Consider the following 27,487-nt stretch of genomic DNA (forward strand, 5'->3'; position numbering starts at 1 on the left):
TGGGAGCATTTTGGCCTGGGCGCAGGGCAGCCAGAAGTCCAGGAAGTTGGTGGGTAAACAGGGCCGCTTCCTTGCTCCTTGGGTGGGTCAACTCTAGGGCGTGATCCACACTGTCTCCCAGAGGCCCCCTCAGGACTCAGCCTTGTCCCCACAGTGGTGGTGTTGCCTGTTGCCCAGTCCTAACACTTGATGATGCTCTGGCGGTGACTGACTGCCTTCTTCTCCCAGTCTCACTCTCACCCCTGCACTGATGTGTCCTCCATTACCTCCCCAGTAAATAAACCAGCTGCGCTCGGGTCCTTGTCTGCGGTTCTGCTCCCAGGGCCTATGGCAGGTCCCCAGCTCCTGGGGTTACTGTGAGGGTGGAGTGAGATGATGCCCCGAAGTGCTCTGCACAGTGCCTGGTGGGTCGTTGAACGTTAGCCCTTGTCAGCCCCTGGGAACCTCTGGTCTTGAGTGCAGCCTCTGTGACCACTGTCCTTGGGACGCACCTTAAGCAGGGGCTCGTGGGAAAGCTGTTGACCTCCGCGGCCTGTCAGGGGGGCTGTGTCTGTGAGCCCGAGGCTGGGCACGCCTGTGAAGGGGCTCGCTGGGGCAGGCGGCGCCCGATGGGCCCTCTCACCTGGGCCTCACTGTCTCGGTGACATCGAGTGTGGGTCCTGAGGACTTAGGGGCCGAGCTCACGGCCGCCCACCCCCACGGGCGAAGTTTAACTGAGGGCCAGCTGGAACAGTGCTCACCAGAGGTTAGTGATGGCTATTTCTAGGTTGTGGGATTTTCGAGACCTTTTTTCGTTTATCCTCTTCTTTGTGCTTTTCAGTGTGGTTTACATTTCTTACAGTGAGCATGCCTCGTTTTCACAAAAAGAGTGAAGTCATTATTCTTTCAAAAGTAAACAGCTTGCCGCTGATTACGAGAGAGGGCGCTTAAGTGCAGACCGTATTCCAGTCTAGAATCTACCGTGGGAATGCACGGCTGTGCGTCCTTGTGGTTTTCTTTGGGGCTGAATATACGGTGAGTTTCTGTGACCATTTCATGGTCATTTAAAAATTAAGCAATCCTCTGGGCCCAGAGCAGAACCGCAGTGTCTAGGACTCAAAGGAGCGTTCATCTTCGGGGATGGGCCGGGTTCTTGCCTTGGGAAGTGTCTACCGCTTCAGACTTCGGGCACTTCGAATTTGTATAGACATGGTCATGCTCCTGCAACACCAGTCAGGTAACTGGGACGGAGGCTGGTTACAGTCCCAGGGGAGCCTCAAGAGGCTAGGTGCGCCTCATCACGAAAGTCACGGAGTTCAGCAAATACTGCTTGTCACCATCGTCTCCATCAACAGTGTATTTATTATTCACTGAACACCCACCCCCAACAGGAGTTACCATGCGTTTCTTCCAGCCCTTATAGGATCTAAAATGATTGACAAGTAAATGTTTCTACTCTTTCCCATTCCCTACTTGACGAAAACTGTGCTGTCTTCACGTCAAAAGCTTGGAGATTGTACAGCCACTATGGAGAACAGTATGGAGGTTCCTTAAAAAAACTACAAATAGAATTACCATATGACCCAACAATCCCACTACTGGGCATATACCCTGAGAAAACCATAATTCAAAAAGAGTCATGTACCACAATGTTCACTGCAGCTCTATTTACAATAGACATGTAAAGCAACCCAAGTGTCCATTGACAGATGAATGGATAAAGAAGATGTGGCACATATATACAATGGAATATTACTCAGCCATAAAAAGAAACGAAATTGAGCTATTTGTAATGAGGTGGATGGACCTAGAGTCTGTCATACAGAGTGAAGTAAGTCAGAAAGAGAAAGACAAATACCGTATGCTAACACATATATATGGAATTTAAGAAAAAAAAATGTCATGAAGAACGTAGGGGTAAGACAGGAATAAAGACACAGACCTACTAGAGAATGGACTTGAGGATATGGGGAGGGGGAAGGGTAAGCTGTGACAAAGCAAGAGAGCGGGATGGACATGTATACACTACCAGACGTAAAATAGATAGCTAGTGGGAAGCAGCCGCATAGCACAGGGAGGTCAGCTTGGTGCTTTGTGGCCACCTAGAGGGGTGGGATAGGGAGGGTGGGAGGGAGGGAGACGCAAGAGGGAAGAGATATGGGAATATATGTATATGTATAACTGATTCACTTTGTTATAAAGCAGAAACTAACACACCATTGTAAAGCAATTACACTCCAATAAAGATGTTAAAAAAAAAAAAAAAAGCTTGGAGAGAGGGAGGGAGGCAGTGGGGCCGGCAGAGTGTGTGGAAGGAGAGAGAGAAGGAGGGAGAGGCAGACTATGGAAACTGACATAAGAAAGGTCTGGAATGACTATGGGAAATAAACTTAGATGTAGTTAACTAAGCGGGTGATGGTGGTGGCGCAGGGGTATGATTAGCAAATAAGAGGCCCCAGAACATCATGCAGTGTGGGAGAAACATGGGAGAAAAAAACGGGGTGCTGTCCGGGTCACTGAGGGTTGTCCATTTCATTCCTTTAAAGTTTTTCAGAAGAGGCAGGTTGAGTATCACGAGTTCCCTTTGGGTTATGTGGTTGTGCTGTTGGGACTACGCTTTTGACTGTAACTCCTCACAGAGAGGGGGCCACCTGGGTCCAGGATTTATAAGGGTTCCACATTGGAAGAGGCCACAGGGTATTTTCATGCATAATTTACAGAAGACGAGGCTGAGGCTCCGTAGGTGAAATACTTTATGGGAAGAACCAGGCCTGTCTGATCCTACAGTCGACCACCTGTTCCACCACCACGCCTCACTCAGCACAGAGAACTACCCAGTTGGATGCAGAATTTGTCCCCCAAATGCTCCATTTTAGGCCTTGGCTTCCAAGACCCTTTGTAATTCTTAACTCAGAAACTAAGTGGTCGGGGAGACACTGGTGGCCTACAAGCTTCTCTGTGAGCCTCGGGGCCAGTGGGGGACCCTCACCTCCTCCTGGCCTCATTCAGACTTTGGTTCAGGGATTGTGACATGTCACCCAGCTGGCTGCTGGCTCAGTGACATTAAAATTAGGTTTTCCCCAAGGAGCAGAGAGCACTTAATGAAGTTTATCCAGTTAGAGAGAGAGATGGCCAGGCAAGCCAGGCGGCAGTGGGGCAGGCCACTGCGGAGCCGGGGGAGCGCAGGCTGGGACCTCGGCCTCAGAGAGGGCTTCTGTTTCCATGATGTCAGAGGGCGGAGCCAGCCCGGCCTCATATGGACAGAGCCGCGGCCACTGCCCCAGCCGCTCGCCAGCTTTGGATGCGGAGGTGAGAACGCACCCATCTTACTCCCCAGGTGGAAGCTGAGGACCATTCTGGGCTCGGTCCCCACCTGGCTGGAGCTGAATTCCAGGCCCCAAGCCTGTCTGTCAGGTTTCCCAGCTGAGCACAGTCTCCAAGGGGACCTCTTAGGGTCAGGGTGAGCAGAAACAGTGCCTCCAATGCAAAGAAAGTGCCTTTGTGGACCCGGAATGCTTCCCCTCCTATTGCGTTTGAATACTTGGGGAACAAGTTTGGCAAAAGATATAACCTGAAGGATAAATAGCTTCATCTTTTTTTTTTTATGTCATTGGAAAAGGAGTGGAAATTACTAGCGTTCAGGAGGCCTGACTATCTGCAAATGCGGCCTTCGACTTGGGGCAAGACTGTCCCTTCTTCGGGGGTCGGATTCTGATGGGGCTGGGAGGGGTCCAGACGTGGGGCCTTTCACATCCAGTACATCTGATTCTTTGATCGTCTTGTATATTCCACCCCTGGCCTGTTAATAACACGTGTGGGTCTCTTTTCTCTCCCAACCAGAAAAAGATTTACAAATACAAGAAAGTCCTGAGTAACCCAAGCCGTTGGGAAGTCGTCTTGAAGGAGATCCGAACTCTGGTGGACATGGCCCTGACGTCCCCCCTGCAGGATGACTCCATCAACCAAGCCCCACTGGAAATCGTCTCGAAACTGCTCTCAGAGGTAACGCTTCCCCGTGGCTTGATTTCGCACTGTGCCGTCCCATTCCCCACCCACGCACCCCCCGCCACTTTGAAGTCGGCTTCCTTTACACCTGCTGAGTACCACCCGGTACCAAGCAGCAGAATCGAATTTGAGTCTGTGTTGTCTCCCTTTTGCGGGAGGAGGTGAGCGGTCCCCCAGCGACACGAGGGAGTTGAGGAGGAGGTTTGCCCCCAGTGCTTCCAGCTGAGCCGTCCAGGGACGATGGTAGAGTGGTTGCCACCCTGCTGTGCCCCAAGACTGGATTCGAGGGAGGACATGGTGGGTGTTGCTCTTGGGCCCGAGCTGGGCTGGCGATGGTGATGATGGCAGCTAGAATTCTCTAGTTCGTTCCTGAGCGGGAACACGTCCGTGAAGCCCCCAGACTGCCCTTCCTATACCCATGGCGTGGGCCCGCCTCCGTCTCTCCCAGCCCCGTCCCCCGCCAGCACTGGAGGTCCAGGCAGACATGGCTCTCCGCTCTAATCATTCCTCACAGCCCATAGCTGTCCTTCAACTCACACAGGATATTAAAAGTCGAGAGATTTCACAACAAAATAGGGATTTCCAGGTTCTCTTTAAAAACGGTCGGAAAATCCAGCAGCACTTTGCAGCTTGCTGCTTAGTGCCGCCCAGCTGAGCCGTCGGCTTTGCCAGGCAGCCCCACACTTTGAGTGTGTGCCGTGTGCCAGGCGCTGTTCTGCGCACTTGGATGAAGATGGTCCCCTGCCCTCCTAGAGCTTACGTTCTGGCAGGAAAGACAGTGGGACCTGAGGCTTTAATCCGTCAGTTAGGCTGCCCGACGGAGGGCGAGGGGTGCTCGGAAACATCTCTCTGTTTACTGTGCTCCGGTGCTATTTTAAGCACTTGACAGATATTAATACTTCTCTCATTTATTTGCCTGCCTGGCCCTCTAGGGACACTGGGGTTGATGACTCCTGGTTTCAGCTATGCGTGGCCAGCAGAGCTATCTCTCTGTCCCTCTCCCCAGGGAGCGGCCCCTGCTTCTCTGGCTGCCCCGGTGCCCTTGATGGCTTCTCCCACCCCCACCCCCCCCGGACTCTGGCACAAGTTCCCTGCTACCTAGAACCTCCGCTTTCTCTGCAGACCCAGGCTGGTCACTGCCCGTTGGTCCAGGAAACTGGCCCAGGCCTTCCACGTCTGCTGAATAGAGAGGGTCCCTCGCCCTGGGAGGAGGTGGGAGCGAGAGGTAGAAAGTGGGTGGCAAAGGAGCAGAGGACGTGTCTGCCCTCGGGTGGGAGACCAGCCTCGTCCCCCAGAAGAGTAAAGACCGTGGCTCTGAAATGAATCACGGTCAAGGTCTGGGATTTGAGGCCTGTGCCGTACACCCGGCCTCGAGTCCAGGCTTCCCACCTGAGCGGGAAGGGCCTTTCGGCAGGCCCGGGACTGGCTTCTCATCTGGAGAAGGGGAAGCAGCTCGCCCTCAGGAAGCACCTGCTACATGCTGGGCAGGCGTCGGGTGCCACGCACACAGCATCCCATCTGATCCTCACGCTCCCCGAGAGACAGCCCTTGCTGTCTCCATTTCACAGATGGGAAAGCTGAGGCCCAGAGATACCGAGTGACCTGCCGAGAAAGCAGTGGGGCCGGGAGTTTCACCTTAAGGCTGTATAGCTCTTACTGCAGAGTTGCACTGCCCACCCCATCAACCCCACCAGTCTCAGCCGCCATCACACCGTCATTAAATCAGGCTTGTCGTCAGGACGATGGCGAAGGTGGCAGACGACACTGTGGCCGACCTCTGGTGGGATTTCTTGCCCGTCTCAGATACGTTTCATGTGACCACGTGCTCGGGGGCTTTGCATCACTTCTGAGGCTTTAGATAAGGATCTCAAAGTCAGCTGATCCCAAGCGCTAGGGTAGAGAGACAGAGGCATTTAAAGGAAAAATAAGGAGGGAGCTTGGATTTGCTATGCACCAACTGTGAGTCAGGCAAGGGGTCCGTGTTATCCCCAATTTACTGCCAAGAGCTGCTGTTTGCGAGGGACAGAGCTGGGACCGCAGCCCAGGTGGCGTCCCCTCCAGTGAGGCTAACGCCTCCCCGAGCGATGCTGACGTTTTCTGAGCACGTTCTCTGTGACATCACAGTGGCGGGCATTTACACCAGCCCTTTTACATGTCTCCCAGTGACCCTGCAAGGTAAGTATTAAAACAGACGGAAATGTAAACGGAGGCTCCAAGGGGTTACGTCGCCTGCCCAGGGTCACTTGGGTGAGGGGTAGGCAGGACCCAGGCCCAGGTCTGCCCAACTGCAAAGCTAATGTGACATTACCTGAATCGGTAGAGACTTTTTCGTGAGTGAGGGACCCGGCCACCAAGGACGGCAGTTGAGAGCAGGTGTGCAGAGTGAGGAAGACCCGTTTCTCCTCTCAGGAGCTCCCTGGCCTTGCTCAGGGTACTGGATCTCTCAGTGCTGTTTTCATCTATGAGTTGGGGCTAAGATTAGCACCCGTTTCACAGAATTAGGGATTGGATGCTCTAATATGTATACAGTGCCTGGCACTGTGCCTGATGTATAGGGACCAATTGATAACAGGTCACATTTCTGTTATCGTGGGAGATGGCTGTGAACTTGACCTTCAGCACCCTCAGCTAGATGTCTAGAGGAGATGGGTGGAAAAACAAACTCTCCCTCTTTCTTGCCCTTTTTTGTGTATGGACTGGATTCCCTGTCTGTTCTCTTTACGTAAGCTGTTCCTGAGGCCTCCTCCTAAGAGGCTCCAGGCATCACCAAAGCGACCAGAAGGTGGGCAGGATCCCAAGGGAGGGAAGGGGAGGACAGGCCTATTAAAGCTGGCATCCCCACCCTCCCAGGCCTTTGTTGGGTTGAGTGTGTGGAGTGGCCGCTCAGTTCAGGATTCAAGTGTCCCCTCCAGGGCAGTGGCTGTTAGTGAGAGCTCTCCACCCCGGGTCAGAAATGGCCTTAGTGGAGAGAAGTTTCCCTGCAGAGTGCCATGTGCCGTCACCGGTGACTGGGACCAAAGAAACGGCACCTGTGTTTGCCAGAGGCTCTTCTTGGAAAGGTGCATGGGTGTGGTGAGGGATGGCTGGTCCCTTCGGAGCTCCCACGGCAGCCTGAAAGATGGAACCTCCCCTCACATGGACTGAGCTGTATAGCTCAGTGGTTGGCGGTATAGGCTTTGGAACAGGACAGACAGGGGTCAGATCTCCACTCCACCAGCTGTTACCTGTGCTCCCGGGTGAGCCACTGGTTGCTCATCTGTCATTGGGATAATAGAACCTATCCCAAGAACAGGAAATGGGTGGGAGGAGGGTAGCAAAGCCCTGACAACAGTGCCTTAGGTGTAGTGAGTAGGAAAGACCAAAGCCAGACTTTCCTCTGCCCTCGGCTGAAAAATGCCTGGTGTTTAATAATCTGTCATAAACGGGGTGCTCAAGCCACACCAGCATCCACAAAAAGAAAAAGGTGTTAGAATCCAAGAAACATCCTCCCGCGTGTCCTGGATCCCAAGCACATAAGTCAGGCGGTCTCCATGGGAACCGGGACGCTCGTGGCGCTCAGGCACTCACCCTGGTTCTGTGCCGCCTTCACCCCTTGGGCAGCCAGCTTACTGGACAAAAGGAAATCCACAGCTCACTAGCTTTTCTTCCACTGGTAGCTGGTGTAAATGCATCAGCTAACAGGTACTTCTCAAACCTGTTCAGCCCGTGGAGCTCTTTCTAGAACCCGGGAACAGTCGATCTTGGGGTTTACTGCCCAACGAGGAGGTGTGTTATGAACAGCAAACACGGCTGTTAGGAAATAAGAGTTGATACCAGTGAAAGCTTGTGTCCACTGAGACAGATGGTCAGAGCAGAACGCACCAGGACACTAGCAAAAAAGACAATAGTGGCTGTTTCTGAGTTTTTTTCACTGTCTCTTGCTTATTGCATATTCATCCCTTTCCTCATTTGCAACCTCATTCGCATCCTCATTTGCATACACAGGATGGTGGTCACAGGTACCAGCTGTGTATGCAAATTCCAGATTGCGGGACGGGGGGACGGGGGGCGGGGAGAAAAAACCCTAGAAATTTAGCAAGTTTAATCCATTCCGCTTAATATTTTTGCAAGTTGATTGCTAGAATTTAAACATAGCTAGACCATCTTGGGCCAACTCATGGAACACTAGTGTTCCCTGGGAACCTAGTTTGGGAACCACTGAAATATTCCATGTGCTGCTCCCCAAAGACTACCCGGCACAAAGTCAAGGCCCGAAAATCTGTTTCTTTACATGTTTATTATGAAGCTGCCTCCGGCCTTCCAAGTGGCATGTGTCACTATGACGAGGGCCAAGCATGAGTTTAAGCCCAAGGAGGAGCCCCATCTACGGAAGAAGAAACTGTCTCACTGAGAAGTGACTAGTCCAAGGTCACGTCACTCCAGTGGTGAAACAGGGACTTGGAACTCAATTCTTCCTGCCCCGAAGCCGTCCTTCCCCTGCTTCCGACCCTGCCTTTGAGGGTCTTCTGATCTATTTAATTAAGAAAAAGTGACAAGTGCCCTCTGTCCGAGAGGCTGAAAGCATTTGAAACTGCATGGACCTTTGAGATGCAAATGTGCCATTTTATTTATTAATTTAATTTTTATTGGAATATAGTGGATTTAAAATGTGTTTCTGCTGTACAACAAAGCGAATCAGTTATACGTGTACATATATCCACTCTTTTTTAGATTCTTTTCCCATATAGGCCATTACAGAGTATTGAATTCCCTGTGCTACATAGTAGGTCCTTATTAGTTCTCTCCTTTATATATAGTAGTGTGTATGTGTCAGTCCCAATCTCCCAATTTCCATTTTATTAATAGTGTGTTTTGCTTTGTTTTCCTCCTGCTCTCTCCGCTCATCCTTCAGAACACAAACTTGACTACCCAAGAGCATGAAAACATCATTGTGGTAAGTCCCGGGCAGCCCCTCTCCCTCTTCCCACCTCCCGTGCCCACAACCCTCCCCTGGTTTGAGTGAACTCTTGAAACGCCAGCATCATCCCCCAGCACGGTGGCCTTGCTCAATTTTGTCTTTTCTATCAGGCCAGACATGTCTCCCTCCTGCCTTTGCACGTGTCAGAGCCCCAGTTGATTGGGGGGATGTAATTATCAGTCTCCGAGGTTGGTAGCAAATGTGCCTTAATCGCCTCCTCCTTCCCGAGTCGGTCGCAGGGAGAGGAGGCCGGAGATGGCAGAGACCGTATAATTTACTCTCAGCCCGTAACCCTGTTAGCTAAAAGGTAAACTCTCTCTTTCTTGCGCCAGGACATGCTCCCAATTAATCCACACCTAGAAACCCGGATTGAATTCCCTCTGATGTGCAAAGTGCGATGGTAGTTTCTGGGACTTGACTTTGATGTGAGCATCTTTGGTGTAAAATATCTTCCTGGGTGATTTTAAACTATGAAATGTGGTTCTCCCAAGAGAGAAGAAAGAAATGAAGTTGCACCTACTGGGTGCCAAGCACTGAGCTCTGTATTTGAATCCACAGGTAACTAAGATGGCCCCTGCACCCAAGGAGTTCTTGGTCTATTAAATGAGATCACTGCAAAAATAAGAGGCGTGTAACAGAGAGAGTAGAGTGATAAACTCACCTGGGAAAGAAACCAGAGAGCTTCGCAAAGGCAATGATGGCTGAGCCGGGTTTCGAAGGATGAATAGGAGTTTGCCAGATGGCAAAACAGGGGGAGGGCTTTCCAGAGAGAGAAAACAAAACATGCAGAGAAATTTTTTTTTAATATTTATTTATTTGTCTGCGCCGGGTCTTTAGTTATGGCACATGGGATCTTTGTTGCCACGTGCGGGATCTTTAGTTGCAGCATGTGGGATCTAGTTCCCTGACCAGGGATCGAACCTGGGCCCCCTGCATTGGGAGTGCGGAGTCTTAACCGCTGGACCACCAGGGAAGTCCCATGCACAGAGATTTAAAGCAACCTGGTATATTCTGGAAGCTTCAGCATTGCTGGAGCATAAAGCCTAAGGAAGTAGGAAGCAGGAAGGCAGAACTTGAAATGGAAGTGAGAGGCAGAGCTTTGTGTGCCCAGGAAAGGACCTGGAACATTTACCTGCCCAAGAGGTCCCGCAGCTGCAGCCTTTGACACAAGGGCCACATCCCAGACACCGTGCCCCTCTGAGCTGCTTTAGGGCTTCAGGAGCCCACCCACTTGGCCCTGGCCAGCCCGGCCTGGAGAATCACCCTCCATGCTGCAGCTGGGTCCTGTGGGCACCAAAGGAGGTGAGCCTTAGGGCTTTTATCCTGGAGAGTAAAGGCAGCAGCTTCTGTGGTGTCGCAACCGCAGTGTCTGGCGCATAGCAGCTGCTCAGTGGGTGTCTGCTAAGAATATAGAGGTTTTTCCCATGCTCCGCTCTGACGACCCATTGCCTCCTCTTGCTAGAACAGGGGCAGCATCAGCCTGGACCTCCCCAGTCACCCACCACCACGTTTCTCTGGCATGTTATTAATTAATAAATTCACTTAACAAAACATTCGTTGACATGTGAGGACAAGTATGTGCCAAACGCTGGTCTCTGTTGCACAGACAGAGCCACCATTGAGGGATTACTGTGTGCTGGCGGGACCTGACAGATAATCCAGAAATCACGTGGTCCGGGCTTGAGATTCGTTCAGGGTGTTAGGGGAGCACAGAGGGCAGGCACCTGACCTCCTCTCTCAGGGAGGGGACTGGGAGGGGTATGGAAGAGCGCTTCAAGGAGGAGGTAAGTGAACGGAGTCTTAACAGGTGGATAGGATGCTCCTAGGAAAGGCAGTCCAGGCAGGGAGCCCAGCACAGGCAAAGGCAAAGAGGCTCTCGCTGGTGGAGAAGCGGGCAAGGACGTGGGTGCCGGGGAAGGAGTTGGCATCTTCCCCTCCTGGTTGGCAACACCTGTGGGTCCCACTGTACACCTCAGCCCTGGAAGGAGGGTCAGGGCTTTGGACTTGGGAGGTGCCGGGGAAGGAGTTGGCATCTTCCCTTCCTGATTGGCAACACCTGTGGGTCCCACCGTACACCTCAGCCCTGGAAGGAGGGTCAGGGCTTTGGACTTGGGAGGAGCCTGGGAAAGGAGTTGTGATCTGAGAAATCCAGCCTGCATTTATTCAGCTAATTTGACTGGGCTGACCCCTTAATGGGACTGGGCTGAGCTCCCCTGCTCAGTGGGGATGCCTGAGAACAGGGAAGAATTTGAATTCAGGGTCTGACCCTCAGCCGCCCGTTTTACAGCCTTGCTTTCAGTGTTCTCTATTACCAGTGCTGTTACTATCGTGAAGCCTTCTGTAGCCTCCTTTCGTTCCAGCCATTACATTTTCTGATTTGACCTGTTGGCAATTAGTCTTCTCCCAGTGGGGCTTGGTTTTTGTTTTGTTTTTTATGCACTTATTTTTCAAAAGTACTTTCACAAGTAATTTAAGTTGGTTTTATTCAACCCATCAGTCAGGCATCAGTGCCGTGGGTAATTGTTAGCTGGTAACAGCTGGCGTGTCACTGGACAAGCGTGGACCTGGAGTTCAGACTCTGGCGGCGTTCCCACGTGCTGGTGAAGAATGTGGGCTTAAAGCTGAGTGTGGTTCAAGTTCAGAGCTGAGTGCAGACCCTGGGCTCACCCCCTACCAGCTGTGACCTTGGGCGAGTAATGGAAGAGCTTTTAATTTCACTTAAAATATCTTTAAAATATTCTTTAAAGTACTTTTGTAAGGATTTCATGAGCATATTTTCATTGTTTAAAAAAAAAAGAAAAAGATTTCACCCCATCCCAGCGGCCCCTTCAGAGGCAGCCCTGGAGGTTTTCATGGGGTGGCAAACCCACGGAGACAGACACGGTTGTGTTTTTATTTTTTGCTTTTAACATTAAAGATGCGAAGCTTGATGTGTCGTCCTGTGTTCGATTTTTCACTTAACAGCATGTCTTGAAGATTCTTTCAAGTCGAGACATGCAAGCACGTGTCTAACCCAGGGTTTCTCACCCTCGGCACTAGTGACATTTGGGCAGAGATGATGGTTTGTGGTGGGGCCGTCCTGGGCATTGTAGGATGTTGGGTAGCATCCCTGGCCTCCACCCACTAGAACTCCACCCAGCATTCCCCTGTTGTGATGATCGCACTGTCTCCACACCTGCTAATATCCCTTGGGAGGGGGGCAGAGCTGACCCTGGTTGAGAACCACTGTTCTACCCCATACTCCATTCTTTCCACTGGCTCTAGAGTATTTGTATTTAACCAGATGGCCATTCAGATCATTTCCAGCTAACTTGACGCTCTAAGCCTCAGTCCCCTCATCTATGAAATGTGTGTGGTAACAGTGCCGTTTCCTACAGGACTGCTGGGAAAGTTAAATGGGCTGACACACCGAACATGCTTGGAAGAGGGCTAGGCTCATAGCAAGATGCCACAGAAACATAAAATCTTCTTATTAATAATACGATCTAAAATGATCCTTACTCTGTGACTGGGGCAGGCCTTGTAACAACCTCCCTGACCCTCTGTCTCTTCATCTGTACAAATGGAAATCACTACCGCTTGACCTCACAGAGTTGTCGTGAGGATCAAATGAGATAATAGCTGTGGAAGCGCGGAGCCCACGCCTGACGCCCACTGTGGGCGCTTAATCTGTTCCCACTCCTTTATTCTTTGATTCATCCCTGTGAAAGAGGTGGGCCCAGCTTGACTGAAGGGGCTGAAGCCAGGAGGATATACCCTGCACGTGATCCCTCCTCCCAGAGGTGGTCCCAGAGCTCAGTGTGGGGAGCAGAGCCGCGGGCCAGGCAGCGACTCGAGGACTGGGGGAGGCCCTTGCCCCGCCCCGCCACCGATGCTGTGGCCTGACCTCTCCCTGCGTTCACCAGCATGGGCAGCAGAGAGTTCCCACCTGACAGGCTGGGCGCTGAACTTCTGAAAATGAGCGTGCAGAGCCCGAACTGTGGGCCCGGCCTACTTTGGGGTGTTTCATCGTCTTTCATTGCCCCATTTCTCCTCCTATGGAGTTGTCACGAGATGGGTTGCTCGTTTCCTGGTCGTGTGGAGAGCCCGGGCTGAGAAGTAGCATGGGGAATAATTCAGCCTCCTGGGTCACACACATGGCTTCAAATCCGGCCCCAGCGCATTCTCACCATGCGACCTTGGGCAGCAGGCTTCATCTCTCTGAGGAGAGGGCAAGACGCACACCCCGCTCCCAGCACACAGTGAAGATTAAGTGACACGGCACAGCCCAGAGCCCAGCACAGGCAGTGCCTGCAACAGCTACGGCTATTGTGGGTGTGGCTGTTGGTATATTATTATCATCAGTGCAATGATTGGTCCACGTAGCTGCGGGGGATTGTGAGAGGGTGGTGGGCTCAGCCTTGCAGTCAGGTCGGAGCCCACCAGCCCCCTTCCCACACTGTCGGGGAGAGCTGCCTGTGGTGATGGACATGCTCTCCATCTGCGCTGTGCATTGCAGTGGCCACTAGGTTCATGGGGCCGGTGAGCACTGGAAATGCGGTCAGTGCGTCTGAGGAACTGCACTTTCAATTTCATTTCCTTTAGAATCGTTTCTTGGGAATTCTGTGGCGGTCCAGTGGTTGAGACTCCGCGCTTCCACTGTAGGGGGCACGGATTCAATCCCTGGTTGGGGAACTAAGATCCCACAAGCCATGGAGTGTGGCCAAAAAAAAGAAAAGAAAGAAAGAAAGAAATCGTTTCTTCCGTGTCAGTTACAACGGGAAGAGTTGCACGTGGCTAGTGGCTACCGTGTTGGACCGCCTAGCCCTAGGCGAGTGAGACCCTGGGCCCCCTCTCCACTTGTTGGTCAGCCTGACCGTTGCTGCTGTGAAGCAGAGACTCAGCTTTTGATGATTCGTCTTCCACATAATGGGGAAGATGGGCCGGTGGTCATCCCCCTACTGCCATCGAGCTACGTGTTCCTTCCCCTAACGGTCCTGAGACAGGCGGAAGCCCTCCCCGAGGGGTACCCACCCACATCCAAAGGCCCTGCTTGCGGGAGCAGAGCCAGGAGACCCTCTGAAACCAAGCAGGCAGGGTCTGGGCTACGGGGATCAGTGATGGGGAGACCCTGTCATCACAGAGCCTTCCTGAGGAGTCAGGCGAGTCCAGTACGGTCCCCCTGTGCTGGTGTCAGTGACAAACTGTACTCCAGGCAGTGGGCTTATCCCAAGCCTGAGACACCAAAGCTTCTAGAGTTTTCTCTCATCACCTCCCCCCAGCAACCCTGTGAATTGGTAACTCTAGTTTTCCACGTTTTGTAGACTAGAAGACGAAATGTCCAGAGAGGCCGAGCTGCTCACTCAGTCACACAGCCCGGCAGTCTCGGTGCTGGGTCCTGGGTCTCCCGTTTCCTAATGTTGTGACCAGTGTGGAACTGGGTCCTGGGTCCCCCATTTCCTAATGTTGTGACCAGTCCACAACGAGTGGACTTCACATAGGCATTAACCATCCATCCCATAATGAATGTTTATGGAGAGCTGGCCTTACCTCAGGCTGGGAGAGGCACTTTACACCAGGGGTTCTCAATTGGGGCCGATTTTGTCCCCCAAGGGGAATTTGGCAATGTCTGGACATAGCTTTTTTTCCATTGTTCCAATTTTTTATTTGTGTTTGAAATTTAGCAAAATCATTAAAACAGAAATTATGAAAGGGGCAGAAAAATCAAGAATCAAACACCATCTGAGCCATGGGAACCTTGCACAGGAATGGCAGTGGGAACAGGTAACAGTGTACAGCTGGCCTAAGAAGGCTCGGTGGTAGGACTTCCCTGACAGTCCAGTGGTTAGGACTCCACACTTCCAATGCAGGGGGCGCGGGTTCAATCCCTGGTCGGGGAACTTAGGATCCCACACGCCACGCAGCGCAGCCACCTTTTTAAAAATTAAAAAAAAAAAAAAAAAAAGGCTCGGTGAGGAATGAATTCAAGGGGCATTAGAAATTCTAACCTCCCTTAATATAAAATGAAGTGCATCTGGAGACAGGTTTTTTTTTGTTGTTGTTGTTGTTTTTTGTGGTACACGGGCCTCTCACTGTTGTGGCCTCTCCCGTTGCGGAACAAAGGCTCCGGACGCGCAGGCTCAGCGGCCATGGCTCACGGGCCCAGCCGCTCCGCGGCATGTGGGATCTTCCCAGACCGGGGCACGAACCCGTGTCCCCTGCGTCGGCAGGCGGACTCTCAACCACTGCGCCACCAGGGAAGCCCTGGAGACAGTTTTGATTGTCATGGTTGGGTTGGGGGTTGAGAGCAAGGATGCTACCAGCCATCCTGCAGTGCACAGGACAGCTGCGCTGCAGGCAAGGGCCAGCCCCAGGTGCTCACAGGGCCAGGCTAAGAAGCCTTCTCTGCACAGATTACCTCCGCTCACCCTCAAAGTGATGCTCTCTGGTCCACCTTCCTGGTGGGGACCACAGGGTTAAGAGAGATGAAATAACTTGCTCTAACGGTCACATCATAGCAAGTGCCCGAAGCAGGACTTGCACCCAGGACTCTGCCCCCAAAGCCTGGGCTTATGACCACCATGCGTCCTGCCTTGTAGGCAGGCAGTATGGATCCACGGGGGACGCGGATGGTCATCAGCAGGTCGTGAAACCCCTAAAGCTGCATGCATCGTTACAGATGGATATTTGTAGGGGGCGGCCCAGAGATTTTATCAGCTTCGCAGTAGGAGCCACATACCCCCCCCACACACACACAATTTAGGAGCTCTGGCTGGCAAGTTAGAGGATGGCTTTTTTGCCCAGAGGGTGACAAGGAGGTTGTGCTTTCCACCGTGAGTTAACCATCTTACGTAGACACCCCCACCCCCACCCCTACGATTCGTTCCAAGAGATTCCGACTGATGTTTGTTCCTTTTCTTTCAGGCAATCGCTCCTTTGCTGGAAAACAACCATCCACCACCAGATCTCTGTGAATTCTTCTGCAAGGTATGGCACTGCGGAAGCAGGCCTGTGTTTTCAGGAAGCAGCCTGTCTCAGTATGTGCATGGCAGGGGCTGGTTTTGCAAAATTTGCTGAAAACCAAACTTAGGCCCTCCCCCGGCCCTGACCAGGTCAGGGCCCCTGACACAGCCAGAGACAAGCCAGGCACCCCGTTCCTGGGTTACAGCCCCCTCTCCGCCAGACAGGTGATAAGCGAGACCCAGGGTCAGACCAGCAGGTCAGGGAGGAGCATCAGTTTTCCTTGGAATGTCTTCCTGGCTGTCTTGGGAGAACTTTGCAGCAGACTTTCTGAGCTCCTGACATCAGAGCTGGGCTATTATTATTAGCCAGGGCTCCTGTGAGCACCGGCCGGCCCACAGTGAGGGCACAGCTGTGGGGCTTTCCCTGAACAGGGCAGGCAGGCGGGGTATGCCAGGTGAGCTTGGAGGAGCCCTGGAGCAGGACATCCAGTCCCAGGGACCCCACGCCAGGCCAGCCTTGCAGTGGGATCTACGTGGAACATCCCCAGAGCACGTCAGGGACCAGGCATCCCCCGTCTGAGAGCACCTTGGTGGCCCGGGGGCTGGACCAGCACACGATCCTGTTTGATCCTTTGCTGGGTGATTTTTTTTTTTTTTTTTTTTTTTTCCCGTACGTGGGCCTCTCACCGTTGTGGCCTCTCCCGTTGCGGAGCACAGGCTCCGGACACGCAGGCTCAGCGGCCATGACTCACGGTCCCAGCCGTTCCGCGGCATGTGAGATCTTCCAGGACTAGGGCACGAACCCGTGTCCCCTGCATCGGCAGGCGGACTCTCAACCACTGCGCCACCAGGGAAGCCCCTGGGTGATTTTTTTTAATGCAATGGTCTAATGTCCTTGGAAAGTCGCAGGGCCTGGCTTTGCTGCTTTCCCAGCGCTCCCCTGCTCTTCCTCTCGCCGACCCCCTTCACCGAGCTTGTTCCTTCCACGGCCACACACCGTCCTTTGGGGGTGTGGGCTGTGTGCACCAGTGAGACAGGCGCGTGGGGTGGCAGAGCAGGCTCCTGGGGACCTGCTGGTTCTGGGGTGAAGGGGACCGTGGTGCACTTATTGCTCCTCTGTCCCCTTACCCAGGGAGCATGTCCTCTGTGTGTGTTAGGGGACGCAAGCTTTAGGGAGACAGGATCACATCATCCTCTTTGGCCCTGTCTCTCCATCAGCAGACCTTTCCCAGCGACCCACAGAGCAGAGGGTGGGCCCAGCCTGCTACCTGAAATGCCCAGGTGCATCTCTTAATGTGGGCGTGTGCCAGTGCATGGCCTCTGGCCCACGCGGGTGAGCCCCGAGTGTACAGTTGTGTGTGTGTGTGTGCAAGAGCGTGTCTAGGCATCGGGCCCTGTGCTGTACCAAGGCCCCCCTCCCCCGTGGGGAACAGCTGCGGAAGGAGTAACCACTTGGTGGGACTGCACACAACTAAGACGGGCCTTCTCTGCCCCCAGCACCTGGCGTTGTGCCCCCAAGCAGGGCAGTCAGGTCACCCAGTGTTTGGGCTCCTGAGAGAGCAACCAGCTGCTCCCTTACCTGTCCCGGCGGGTCATCTCCTCTCGCAGTATTTTGTCCCATTTAATCCAGACCTGCTCCTTGTTCCCCTCTCAAGCTGGGTGGTTTCTCCCAGATCTCACGGCATTCAGACTTTTGTTCTAGAACAATGGACCTTTGTTCAAAGTAAATCATACCTGAGGGTTCCTGGTAGCACAGTTTGAAAAACAGTGATGTGGAGGACACCATCCCTTTTGGCATTTCCTGATAGAACTCCCTGGGTAGCTGCCCTGCCGTTTGGAGCGAGGGGCCCAGGCCCAGGGATCGGTGAGACTCAGGGCTTGTTTTCCCTCGGGTTGGGGGTGGGGGGGTTGGAGTTGCAGCCTCAGCACTTCCTCCATCAGGCAGCCCACCCAGAGAGGAAGGCTTGAGGGAACAAAGTCGCCTCCACCGGGTCCACTTGGCCAGCTCTCTGGACACGTCCAGGCAGCCTCTCCTGCCAGACTTGGAAGCCAGGACCCCGAGATTTGGGGAAAGTTTACTTATCAAGAATAGTCTAGGATTTCTAATATCCCAACAGCACCTTCAGGCCCAGGCAGGTTTAAATGTGGTGGAGCACATCGTCTGTTCCACCCGAAGGCCATCAATTTCACTTTGAAAAACAAAAACCCCATGCCGGTGAGATAAAATACTTCCGAGAGCTGCGTGCGGCCTGCACCCTGCAGCCAGCTTATCAAAGCCTTCAACTGAGAAGTCACAGAATTTTCGAGATTCTGGCATCCAAGCACTAACCCCCGGTATTCTTGCACCTGATTTTCAAGAGACTCTGGTAGACCCCGAACCTTAGCGCTGTGGGGATCTTGCCCTGTTCAATAGGATTGTGTGGGAACGGACTCCCGTCTGTACCCCCTGAAACAACCTCAGACCGTCAGTCAGATCAAAACAAAAAGCAAACGGAAGATCCCATCCCCACCTCCTTCTCTCACTCCCCCAAAATGAACAAAAAGGTGTGCAGCAGTATTGAGCAGGGGAACCCAGGCACCAGAGCCGGGCTCACTGCCACGAGCCACGGACCACGGTCAGGGCTTCCGCAGGCCCCGGCTGGACCCCGCCAGGCTCGGCGCTGACCATTTCCTTCTGCCTCCCCAGCACTGCAGAGAGCGGCCCCGGTCTATGGTGGTCATCGAAGTGTTCACCCCCGTGGTCCAGAGAATTCTCAAGCATAACATGGTAAGTTCCCCCGACACCCGGACCACAGAGCCAGGGGAGGGGCACAAGCTTCCAGTCTTTAACTTTTCCAAAGATGTGGGGATGGGGTTGGCGGCTGACGGCCAGGGACTGGGCTGGGGATTCTGTTGCACCCTGTGGGTTTTCGTGCACCCTACCCGGCTTGGTTCTGTTTTTTGCTCTTAAGACAACAGGAGGAATCTTTCCACGGTAAGAATGACAAAAATCATGTGGCTGGGGGAAAAGAGATGGTTGTGTAGAGACACAAATAATATCTGTAGAAACTCAGCCCTCGAGGAAGGGGAGGGAACTCCTCACTCCTTAAGAGGGGCTACCCATAGGAGCGTCCATGGAAAGGGCGGAAAGAGGGCTGTACAGTGCAGAGACCTGACAGTCGTGACCTCAGCCAGAGGTCAGGGTCAACGTCCACAGTGTTAAGTCACAGTGCGGCATGTCCCCTTGGTATGATGTGAGGAGGAGGGCCCTGGACCTCGCGGGTCTTCTCTCTCAAACCCACCACCTCAGTCTAATCATAACAAAAACGTCAGACTAATCCCAGCTGAGGGCCATTCTACAGAACACCTGATGGCCCTCAGAACTGCCAGGTCATCGAACACAAGGGGAGTCTGAGAAGCGGTCACAGCATAGAGGCCCTAGGAGACGTGATGAGTAATTGCAGTGGAGTTTTCTGGATGGGATCCTGGGACAGAAAAAGGACATTAGGGGAAAATCAAGGAAATCCACATAAAGTATGGACTTAAATTAGGTTAATTTTAAAAAACATAGGCGCAGAATTTCATTGCGCACTCAGTGGTCCGGGCTCTTGTAATCTGCTGGCCCTTTTGCATTCTGTCCTCAGTCCAGTGAGAGCAGCAAATGTCATTGTTTTGTCTGTATTACACATGGGGAAACTGAGGCTGAGCAAAGTCCTCTAACTGGCCCCAGGGCCACCGCTGGGAATAAGAACAACTAGCGCCTACTCTCAGGTATTTACGGAGCACATTTCAGAGCCGGATGCAGTGTGACGCTCCAGTGTATTATGTCATGAGACCCCCTTGACGGCCCGTGACCTCCTTCTGCAGATGAGGAAGCGGAAACCCAGAAAGTGCCGTGGGTTCCTCCCGGAACCTCTAGGCAGCTGTGATTTCTGTAGGTTACTCAGGGCCCTGTGGGCAGGTGTGGTCTCTCATGAGTGGTGCTAGGGAGCTGGCAGTCTGAAGCAAGGGCTGGTGTTCCTACAGGCTCTGCTGAGCCAGCCACCAACCTGGACTGACGTCGCCTGGGTGGCGTGGAGGTGTCTGTGTCATTGCATCACACGTTGGGCCACTGAATCGGTTGTGGGGTGACCGTGACTACTGCCCCCCCACCCTGTCGAGAGGCAGCGTGTGAAAACAGCTCTGAAAAGGGGTGACCTGCTCACAATTTGGTTTGTGAGGTAGCCTTCCTGTCTCGACACCAGATCCCCAAAGAATAGTACATAACCTACCCCCTTCCCCAGTCAGGAATGGAAAGTATGACACATGCGCCACTCTCCCCCATCCCACACCCCTGGCAGACATCATTAGCCGATTACAGCACTCCTCCTGCAGAGCCCAGAGTTAGCTTCAGTCTTTCTCTGCACAGCATTCCAAGCAGCCACTACCGGTTGTACCATGTTGGTACCCTACAGATTCTCTTTACCATTCTCCCTGAGTGATCACACACCATAATTAAATTGTTGCTTATTTCTGAGATCCTCCTTAATTTGAGATAAACGTATTTCTTGTTTTCTGAACAAGAACTAACAAAGAAACTCCCCTGGGGGATGGGTGGGGGGGTGTGTGTGTGTGTGTGCGCTGCCTTAATTTAGGCTTTAATCGTTGCAAGGGCACTCTCTGGCCTGGGCCAGCTGGGAGGAAAAGGTCCCTGATTGTTAACTTTCCCCCCCCCCCGTTTGTTTGTTTATTTATTTATTTATTCTTGGCTGCTTTGGGTCTTCATTGCTGCGCGCGGGCTTTCTCTAGTTGTGGCGAGCGGGGGCTGCTCTTCGTTGTGGTGTGCGGGCTTCTCATTGCGGTGGCTTCTCTTGTTGCGGAGCACGAGCTCTAGGCGTGCGGGCTTCAGTAAATGTGGTGTGCGGCCTCAGTAGTTGTGGCGCACGGGCTTAGATGCTCCGTGGCACGTGGGATCTTCCCGGATCAGGGCTGGAACCCGTGTCCCCTGCATTGGCAGGCAGATTCTTAACCACCGCGCCACCAGGGAAGTCCCCTGATTGTTAACTTTAAAGTCACTGTGGATGTGGTGTGAGGTGAGGGCCATGCCCTTTCAGAGTCCAGAGCAAAGGTTCTGGAGTTTCTTTTGCAAAGGACCTTCTCTCATCACAACACGTCAGTGACAGAGCCACATCCCCAGGGCACCCCTGGCCAGGGTCCATGCCTCCTCAGGTGCGTAAGCATTTTTGCGCATTCCATGGTAGTCAGTAGGCTGTTTAATAAGGGTTCTTTTAGGACATCTGACTTCAAAGGGGAAAATGTCAAATTTCAGGCAGCCTCCCAAGGCTTAACCATACAGCATCTCCCTTATACCTGGTTAGTTTTATGGGCCTGGAGTGTTGACTGTGTAATTTTCTGGATAAGAATCAGAACAGCTACAAGGCAGATCCAGAATTTATAGCATCTTTTGTGGCCTGGCAGAGACCGGGGACCCTCGGGCACGAATGCTTACTTCACTTTTAAAGAACTCCCCCGTATGGTCCCGGGCTCTGGGGATGCTGTAACGCTTCACGATCCCACTTGCTCTTAAAGTCCACTAACTACACACTGAACTATGTCACAGAGAACTGTAGACAGGACAGGGTGGGGGGATTAGGCCCTCCTGCAGAAGAGACAAATGTGACTGTGGCTCACACCAGGCACGGGAAGCGCGGCGGGCCTTCGGTGTCACCCACTTCACACTCCCTAAACCTAAGTGATCGGCCGGGACAGCGTTTCGGAGCTGGCGTGGGGTGTCTGGTCACTGCCTGCCGCCAGCCACAGACCTGTCAGCACAGCCTGAGCCCTGACTTCACCCCACATGCAGTGTTTCTCAAGGACACGCTTGAATGTTTGGTAAATGGGGAAGGTCACACACCCCCGTGGTATTCTGGGATTTCAGACCCTCCTCTACTCTCAGAGTGCACCTTTTGTCACTATATCCCGTGTCCCGTTTCAGGGATGAGCAAACGGAATCTAGGTTAAGAGTCTCGAAGAATGTTACTCCTTGGGCCACAACAAAAACTAGATACAAATGGAAGCACCCCTTAAGTATGTCCCCCTGGAGATTCTAACCAGTTTGTTCAGCTGCTTCCCCAAGAATGATCACGGATCCTGTGCCCACATGCCACTCATTGGCATGTTCTTGTGGCAGAGGCAACAAGAAGATGTGGCTGTGGCCTCTAGTGGCCCGTGATCTGACCTCCTACTTTCCAAAGGCAACATATTTGACTTTGCCAAAGAGGCAAAATGTCCCTCACCCACATGTTAAAAGGCCACCAGACCCATCTATAATGTTAATTTCCAGGGAAATGACCTTGACTATCCAGAAATCTAATAACAAAGATAATGGCAGTTAGCAGGGCTTAGTTGAATCCGTTTTCATAGAATCATAAAACGTTAAGGGTGGAAGGGGCCTAGAGATCGTTTCTTCAGCTCTCGTTCCACAGTGGAGACAGTGAGGCCCAGAGAGGGCCGTGGCTGCACAAGGCCACACAGCTTTCCTGTTACCCTTTTCCCGGGGACTCAGGGACTCTGGGCAACTTCCTCAGTTTGAAAGCACAATCAAGCTTCCATCTTCCCTTCATGCAGGGGCCCCATCCTCTAGCCCAACGCTTTGTGTGTGCGTGTACGTACGTATGTATTTGTGGTGTGTGTGTGTGTGTGCGCGCGCACGCACGCGCCTGCGCAGATCCTTCTGAGCTTTCTCGTGGCTTTTGCTGCCCTCCTTATGCAAAGGCATAACCCTAGTAGGCAGGATGGAAGCAGATGAGCCCCCGTCGTCTTGAGGATACTAATTCAGCCTCTCACTCCAGGTTGAAGAAGCACCAGGCGCTCTAGAAACTCGCTCCTGTGAGCTGGCAGGAGGGCGTGGGCGGGCAGTGTTCTGATCTGGGCTTTCCCCAGGACCCGCAGGATCGGTTAGATCTACAAGGAAAGTCTCCACAGGCTTTATTTCAGATTAGAGTCTGATCCAGGTTGCTTTTTATTAAATGGGTTCCCCCTGAGCAGGGGCAGGAGAAGAAACAGCGGAGTTTGGAGACCACCAGGCTTCCCTCCGATGTCTTACTGGTCAACCTCATCCCCACACCGTGACTTGCCCTCCTGGCCGTTCGCAGCCCAGCACGCGGGTTCAGAAGTCCAGTGACGTGGGAAGGGACGCGGTCCTTTCCTGGCCCACGCCCTTCTCTCCTGCACCGCCTGTGCTGCTTCTCCTGACGAGTCCCCGAGCCGACAGCCACCTCGGACGTTGGCCTTTCCCCTCTTAGCTGAGAAAGCAGGGGGCCCAGAAACTCTCGGGGGACTGCACAAGAGGAGCCGGTCCTTGCTGAAGGCCAGCTGGGCATCTGCAGGTCCCCGTGCAGGCGCGCAGAAGGGAAACACGCCAGCTGGGCTGTTCTCCGAGCACGTCTGGGTGGCACGCTGACCCACAGGGTGGGTGACACGTGTCAGGGGCCCTCCTGTGGCAGGACATCTCCCATCTCCACGGGCAGCCGTCGGGAGTTGTGAGGAGAGGGTGACAGGGCCGGTCCCTTCGAGTGAAAGATACTTGTGCTCTTAGGAAGAGATGGCTGGCATGTCCCCGTTGCCTTCCACCCCAGTGTCTCGGGGCAGAGTGGGCTCCCACCACCCCCTGGCCTCCTGCCTGCCTGTCTCCCCAGCTCCTGCCCTCTGCTCTCTCTGCAGGACTTCGGCAAGTGCCCGCGACTGAGGCTGTTCACTCAGGAGTACATCCTCGCCTTGAACGAGCTCAACGCCGGGATGGAGGTGGTGAAGAAGTTCATTCAGAGGTGGGTTCCTCAGCCGGGCCCCCTCCCCTTCCTGGCCTGCAAGCCAGCTTTCCTCTGCACCCAGAACCACTCACTCCATCGATGCCTGGAGAGGAGCTGCTGGCGTTCAGAGGCCCCAAGCGTCTCATCTTCTATGAGGGTCTCCTGCGTCCTCCTGACCCCATGTGGTCTGAGGCACTTGCTTGCTGTGTGACATTGAGCCAGTCGCTGTACCTCTCTGATCCTCTTTCCTCTGCTATCCACAGGGGTTGTCATGCGGTTAAATAAGATGATATATGAGGAAGCCCCTAGCACAGTGCCTGATGCCCAGTAGGAACTCAGGAAATGGTTAACAGTCCTAAACAATAAGAGGATTTCTGTGGATCCCACCTGTGGGTGCTGGGTGTGTAGGGAACGATCTCCTGCTAGCCCAGGAGAGTCATCATTGGGGATTTGAACAGCCACCTCCCAGACTTGGCCTAGAGGAAGCCTGATATTCTGACTCTTACTTTTGGTGTTTGGGGCGGGGAGGGGGTGCTTTTGTTTCGATTTTTAAAATTTTTCTCTGTGCCTCAGTTTCCTCATCGGTAAGATGAGAACTATAGTACTTACTTCATCTAGGTAACATGAGGATTCTGTGAGCTTATACACATAAACACCAAGAACGGTGCCTAAGTGTGATGGGAACGTTAGTGGTCGTCATCACGACTCTTCTCATTTTTTAAGAAAATCGTGACAGCCTGTTGAAGCCGGTTCCAAAAGATAGTCACCTGGAACTCACAAAACATTTCCAAACCCAAGGAATGTGTCCTTCTGGGCACTTCCCTGGCAGTGCAATGGTTAAGGCTCCACACTTCCACTGCAGGGGTCACGGGTTCCATCCCTAGTCGGGGAACTAAGATCCTGCATGCCACACGGCACAGCCAAAGAAAAATAGATAAATTAAAAAAAAAAAAAAAGTTGTCCTGCTGGAACCCTGGTGACCCCAGGGTCCCTTTAAAGCGCCCAGTAATGGTTTACGAAATTGTTTCAGGTTAGGCCTCTTAGTCCCAACGGCCACACCGATTTTCCAGGAATGTTACAGGTATTATCCCCAGGCCCCAAGCAGCCCTGGGAGTAGGGATATTAGCCCCATTTTACAGATGAGAAAACTGAGGCAGAGACATAGCTGTGGCGAATAACAATGGCTGGCATTTATGGAGGACTTAGCAAATGTGTCCCAGACCTCATGCTAGGCCAGGATCAGGTTGACCATAATAACTTTTCTTTCAAAGCAGGCCACTTGGAAAGGAAAATGAGGTGAATGATGGTTACAGAACCGCTGGGCATGAATTACACACACAGGACGTATGGCCACTGTCCGCTGACTCTTCCCATGAATTAGAAAATTAGATCCTCACGGTACCCACTGAGGAGGGGGCCGTTGTCCCCATTTTCTAGCTTAGGAAAGAGTGCAGAGTTTAAGAAGCTCGCCAAGGCCACTCAGCTGGGCGTGGACACAGGCTCCCTGGATCTGGAGCCCACGGTCCAGAGCTTGGCTCTCTGCTGCCTGCACATGGCAGAGCCAGGACGCAAATCCCGGTGTTGCCAAGCCCCCAGCAGAGGACTTGCGGTGCCCCCCATCCCACCCCCCAGTGTGTGTCTGAAGGGCACCCCGCCTCCCCCTCCTCCTTGCCTTCACCTCACCTAGCCCTCTCCTCTTTTCTAGCATGCACGGCCCCACGGGGCACTGCCCCCACCCCCGGGTCCTGCCCAACCTGGTGGCTGTGTGCCTGGCCGCCATCTACTCCTGCTACGAAGAGTTCATCAACAGGTCAGTCCCCACCGCCTCGGGAGGGCCTGGGTGGGACACGCTTGCCCCAGGGACGGTGACCTGTACACACCTGGCCAGGCGGGGAGGTGGAATGGCTTCCACTGGACCTGCCTCAAGTGCATTTGCCAAATCCCCTGTGTTCACTGGTGCCAGGGCCCAGAACCCAGGGATGTGACTGGAAAAGCAAACACTGTGAATCAATACTGGCACTGCAAGGCCGTCGTGTTGACTTGGCTTTAGGAACAAGTGTTTTATTCTGAAGATTTCTCACCAGCAGGCACATGTAACCGGAAGAAGACATGACGGAGCCACTGTCCTGGGTCCCCCAGGGTTTGGGGGCAAGCAGCTTATTAGGGAGGTAACCCCAGGAAGCAGTGGGAGGGAGCCTGGGAAGGGAGGACAGCCAGCAGACTCGACGTTCGTAAGCAGGTGACCACTGCAGGCACCTGTGCGTGTCCCAGTGGGACCTCCCGGGAGACTGTGGAATGTTCTCTCAGAGTCCCTCCCCTGAAGGATGATGACACCCGGGTAGTTACTTACCAGCTCCCATTCTTCCCGGATTGAGGTTGGCTCCTGGGATGCAGCGTGATGTGGATGCCATTGGTCATATAGAACTTTCTCTGGTGATCTCTGGGGTCCTCAGAGAAGGTATGATGTGCAGGGCACAGATGGCATCTTCTGCAGCCGCCCTGTCCAGTTGTTCAGGTGGAGTACTGCACAACTCGGAGAGGACCGAAATGTGTCTAGGCATCGCTAGAGCTGGGAGCATCGCAGGAGTGTATTTCAGTCCTTAAAGGAAAGGCAGTGGAGCATCACTGAAAACCTGTGCAAACAGGGCAACATGAAGATGTCATGCTGGTCATTCCCAGGTGCCTGTTCCATGCCCTACAGCATGTTATATTAAAAGCCAAAAAAAAAAAAAAAAAGGAGGAGGCAGTAGAGAGTAAGGCATGGCCTGTACAACCATCCTCGGCATCCCTGTGTACATGGATGGTCACTTGCCCTTGGCCTCATACACTGCAGCTCTGGAGCTGATCCGCATGCATTTCAAGCCCAGGCCACCCCAGCAAGTAGGAAGAGCATCAGGGGTGTCACAGACTCGCAGGCTCCTTTTCCTCCTGAAGCCTCCGCCTCGTCCACCCTCCCCGGGCTCGCTCCGCAGACACCTGACCTGGGACTTAGGTTTCGGGGCAGGAACAGGAAACAGCGCCTGCCAGCGTTTTCCCTCTGCGACTCCAAGGCTCTGCCTGGCTGCCCTAGAGCAGGGTTTCCCTGACTGGGGAGCAGGAAGCAGAATGGAATCTCTTTCCCAGTTCCCACCCTAGGAGAAGGGCAGAGATGGAAAGAACCAGAATTAGGACCCGTGCACACTGTACACAGCAACAGCCAGCCTCTGTCCTTCTCTCATCCTTTCAACACTTGTTTAGTGAGGGTCCCTGCTGTGCCAGGTGCTGGAGGTACAAAAGTAAACCAGCCGATGGGGCCCCTGCCCTCCCAGAGCCGATGGTGTGGCAGTGGGTGGAGGGGATGGGAGTGAGAATGCGATCGATTTCATCAGGGCTGTGATGAAAGACGCCAGAGGCGTAATTAAGGTGGTCCACGGCAAGGAGTCTCAACCCTGGCTGTGTGTCAGAGTCACCTGGGAAGGCTTTACAGAAGCTAAACACACATAAACCCTGGGACCCAGGTCTCATCACTTTGGTATATTCATCAGAAGGCACGTACAAGAAGGTTTACAGCAGCATTATTTGTAATAGCCCCAAACTAGAATCTGCCTCAACCCCGGTGTCCTACAATAGTAGAACGGGTAAGTTGTGGTGTGTCCACACGAAGGCACACTGCAGGACAGCAAGAATGAACAAACTAGTGCAACCCGCCAGCAGCGAACTAATCTTACAGACATAATATGGAGGAAAAGAAGCCACACCCGAAAGATACACAGAGTGTGAATCTCGTCCCTTGAGTTTCAAGAACAGGCAAAACCAATCTCTGGTGATAGAGGCCAGAATGGTGGCAGCCTCGGGGCAGG

The 27,487-nt window shown here is 53.2% G+C and overlaps 1 protein-coding gene across 2 annotated transcripts in view; it reads left to right on the forward strand.

Annotated features, from left to right (window-relative positions):
• Positions 1-27,487, forward strand: part of CMIP (c-Maf inducing protein) — a 234,789-nt gene that overhangs the window by 180,112 nt on the left and 27,190 nt on the right. For both annotated transcript variants that reach the window (XM_060000022.1, XM_060000023.1), the window contains exons 4-9: positions 3,820-3,981; positions 8,876-8,917; positions 15,845-15,907; positions 18,569-18,649; positions 23,563-23,666; positions 25,354-25,458. In XM_060000022.1, the coding sequence (XP_059856005.1) occupies positions 3,820-3,981; positions 8,876-8,917; positions 15,845-15,907; positions 18,569-18,649; positions 23,563-23,666; positions 25,354-25,458 (557 nt within the window). The remainder of the gene's footprint in view (positions 1-3,819; positions 3,982-8,875; positions 8,918-15,844; positions 15,908-18,568; positions 18,650-23,562; positions 23,667-25,353; positions 25,459-27,487) is intronic.

This window comes from Delphinus delphis, chromosome 20 (genome assembly GCF_949987515.2).
Source record: "Delphinus delphis chromosome 20, mDelDel1.2, whole genome shotgun sequence".
In the NCBI taxonomy this organism is placed as follows: Eukaryota; Metazoa; Chordata; class Mammalia; order Artiodactyla; family Delphinidae; genus Delphinus; species Delphinus delphis.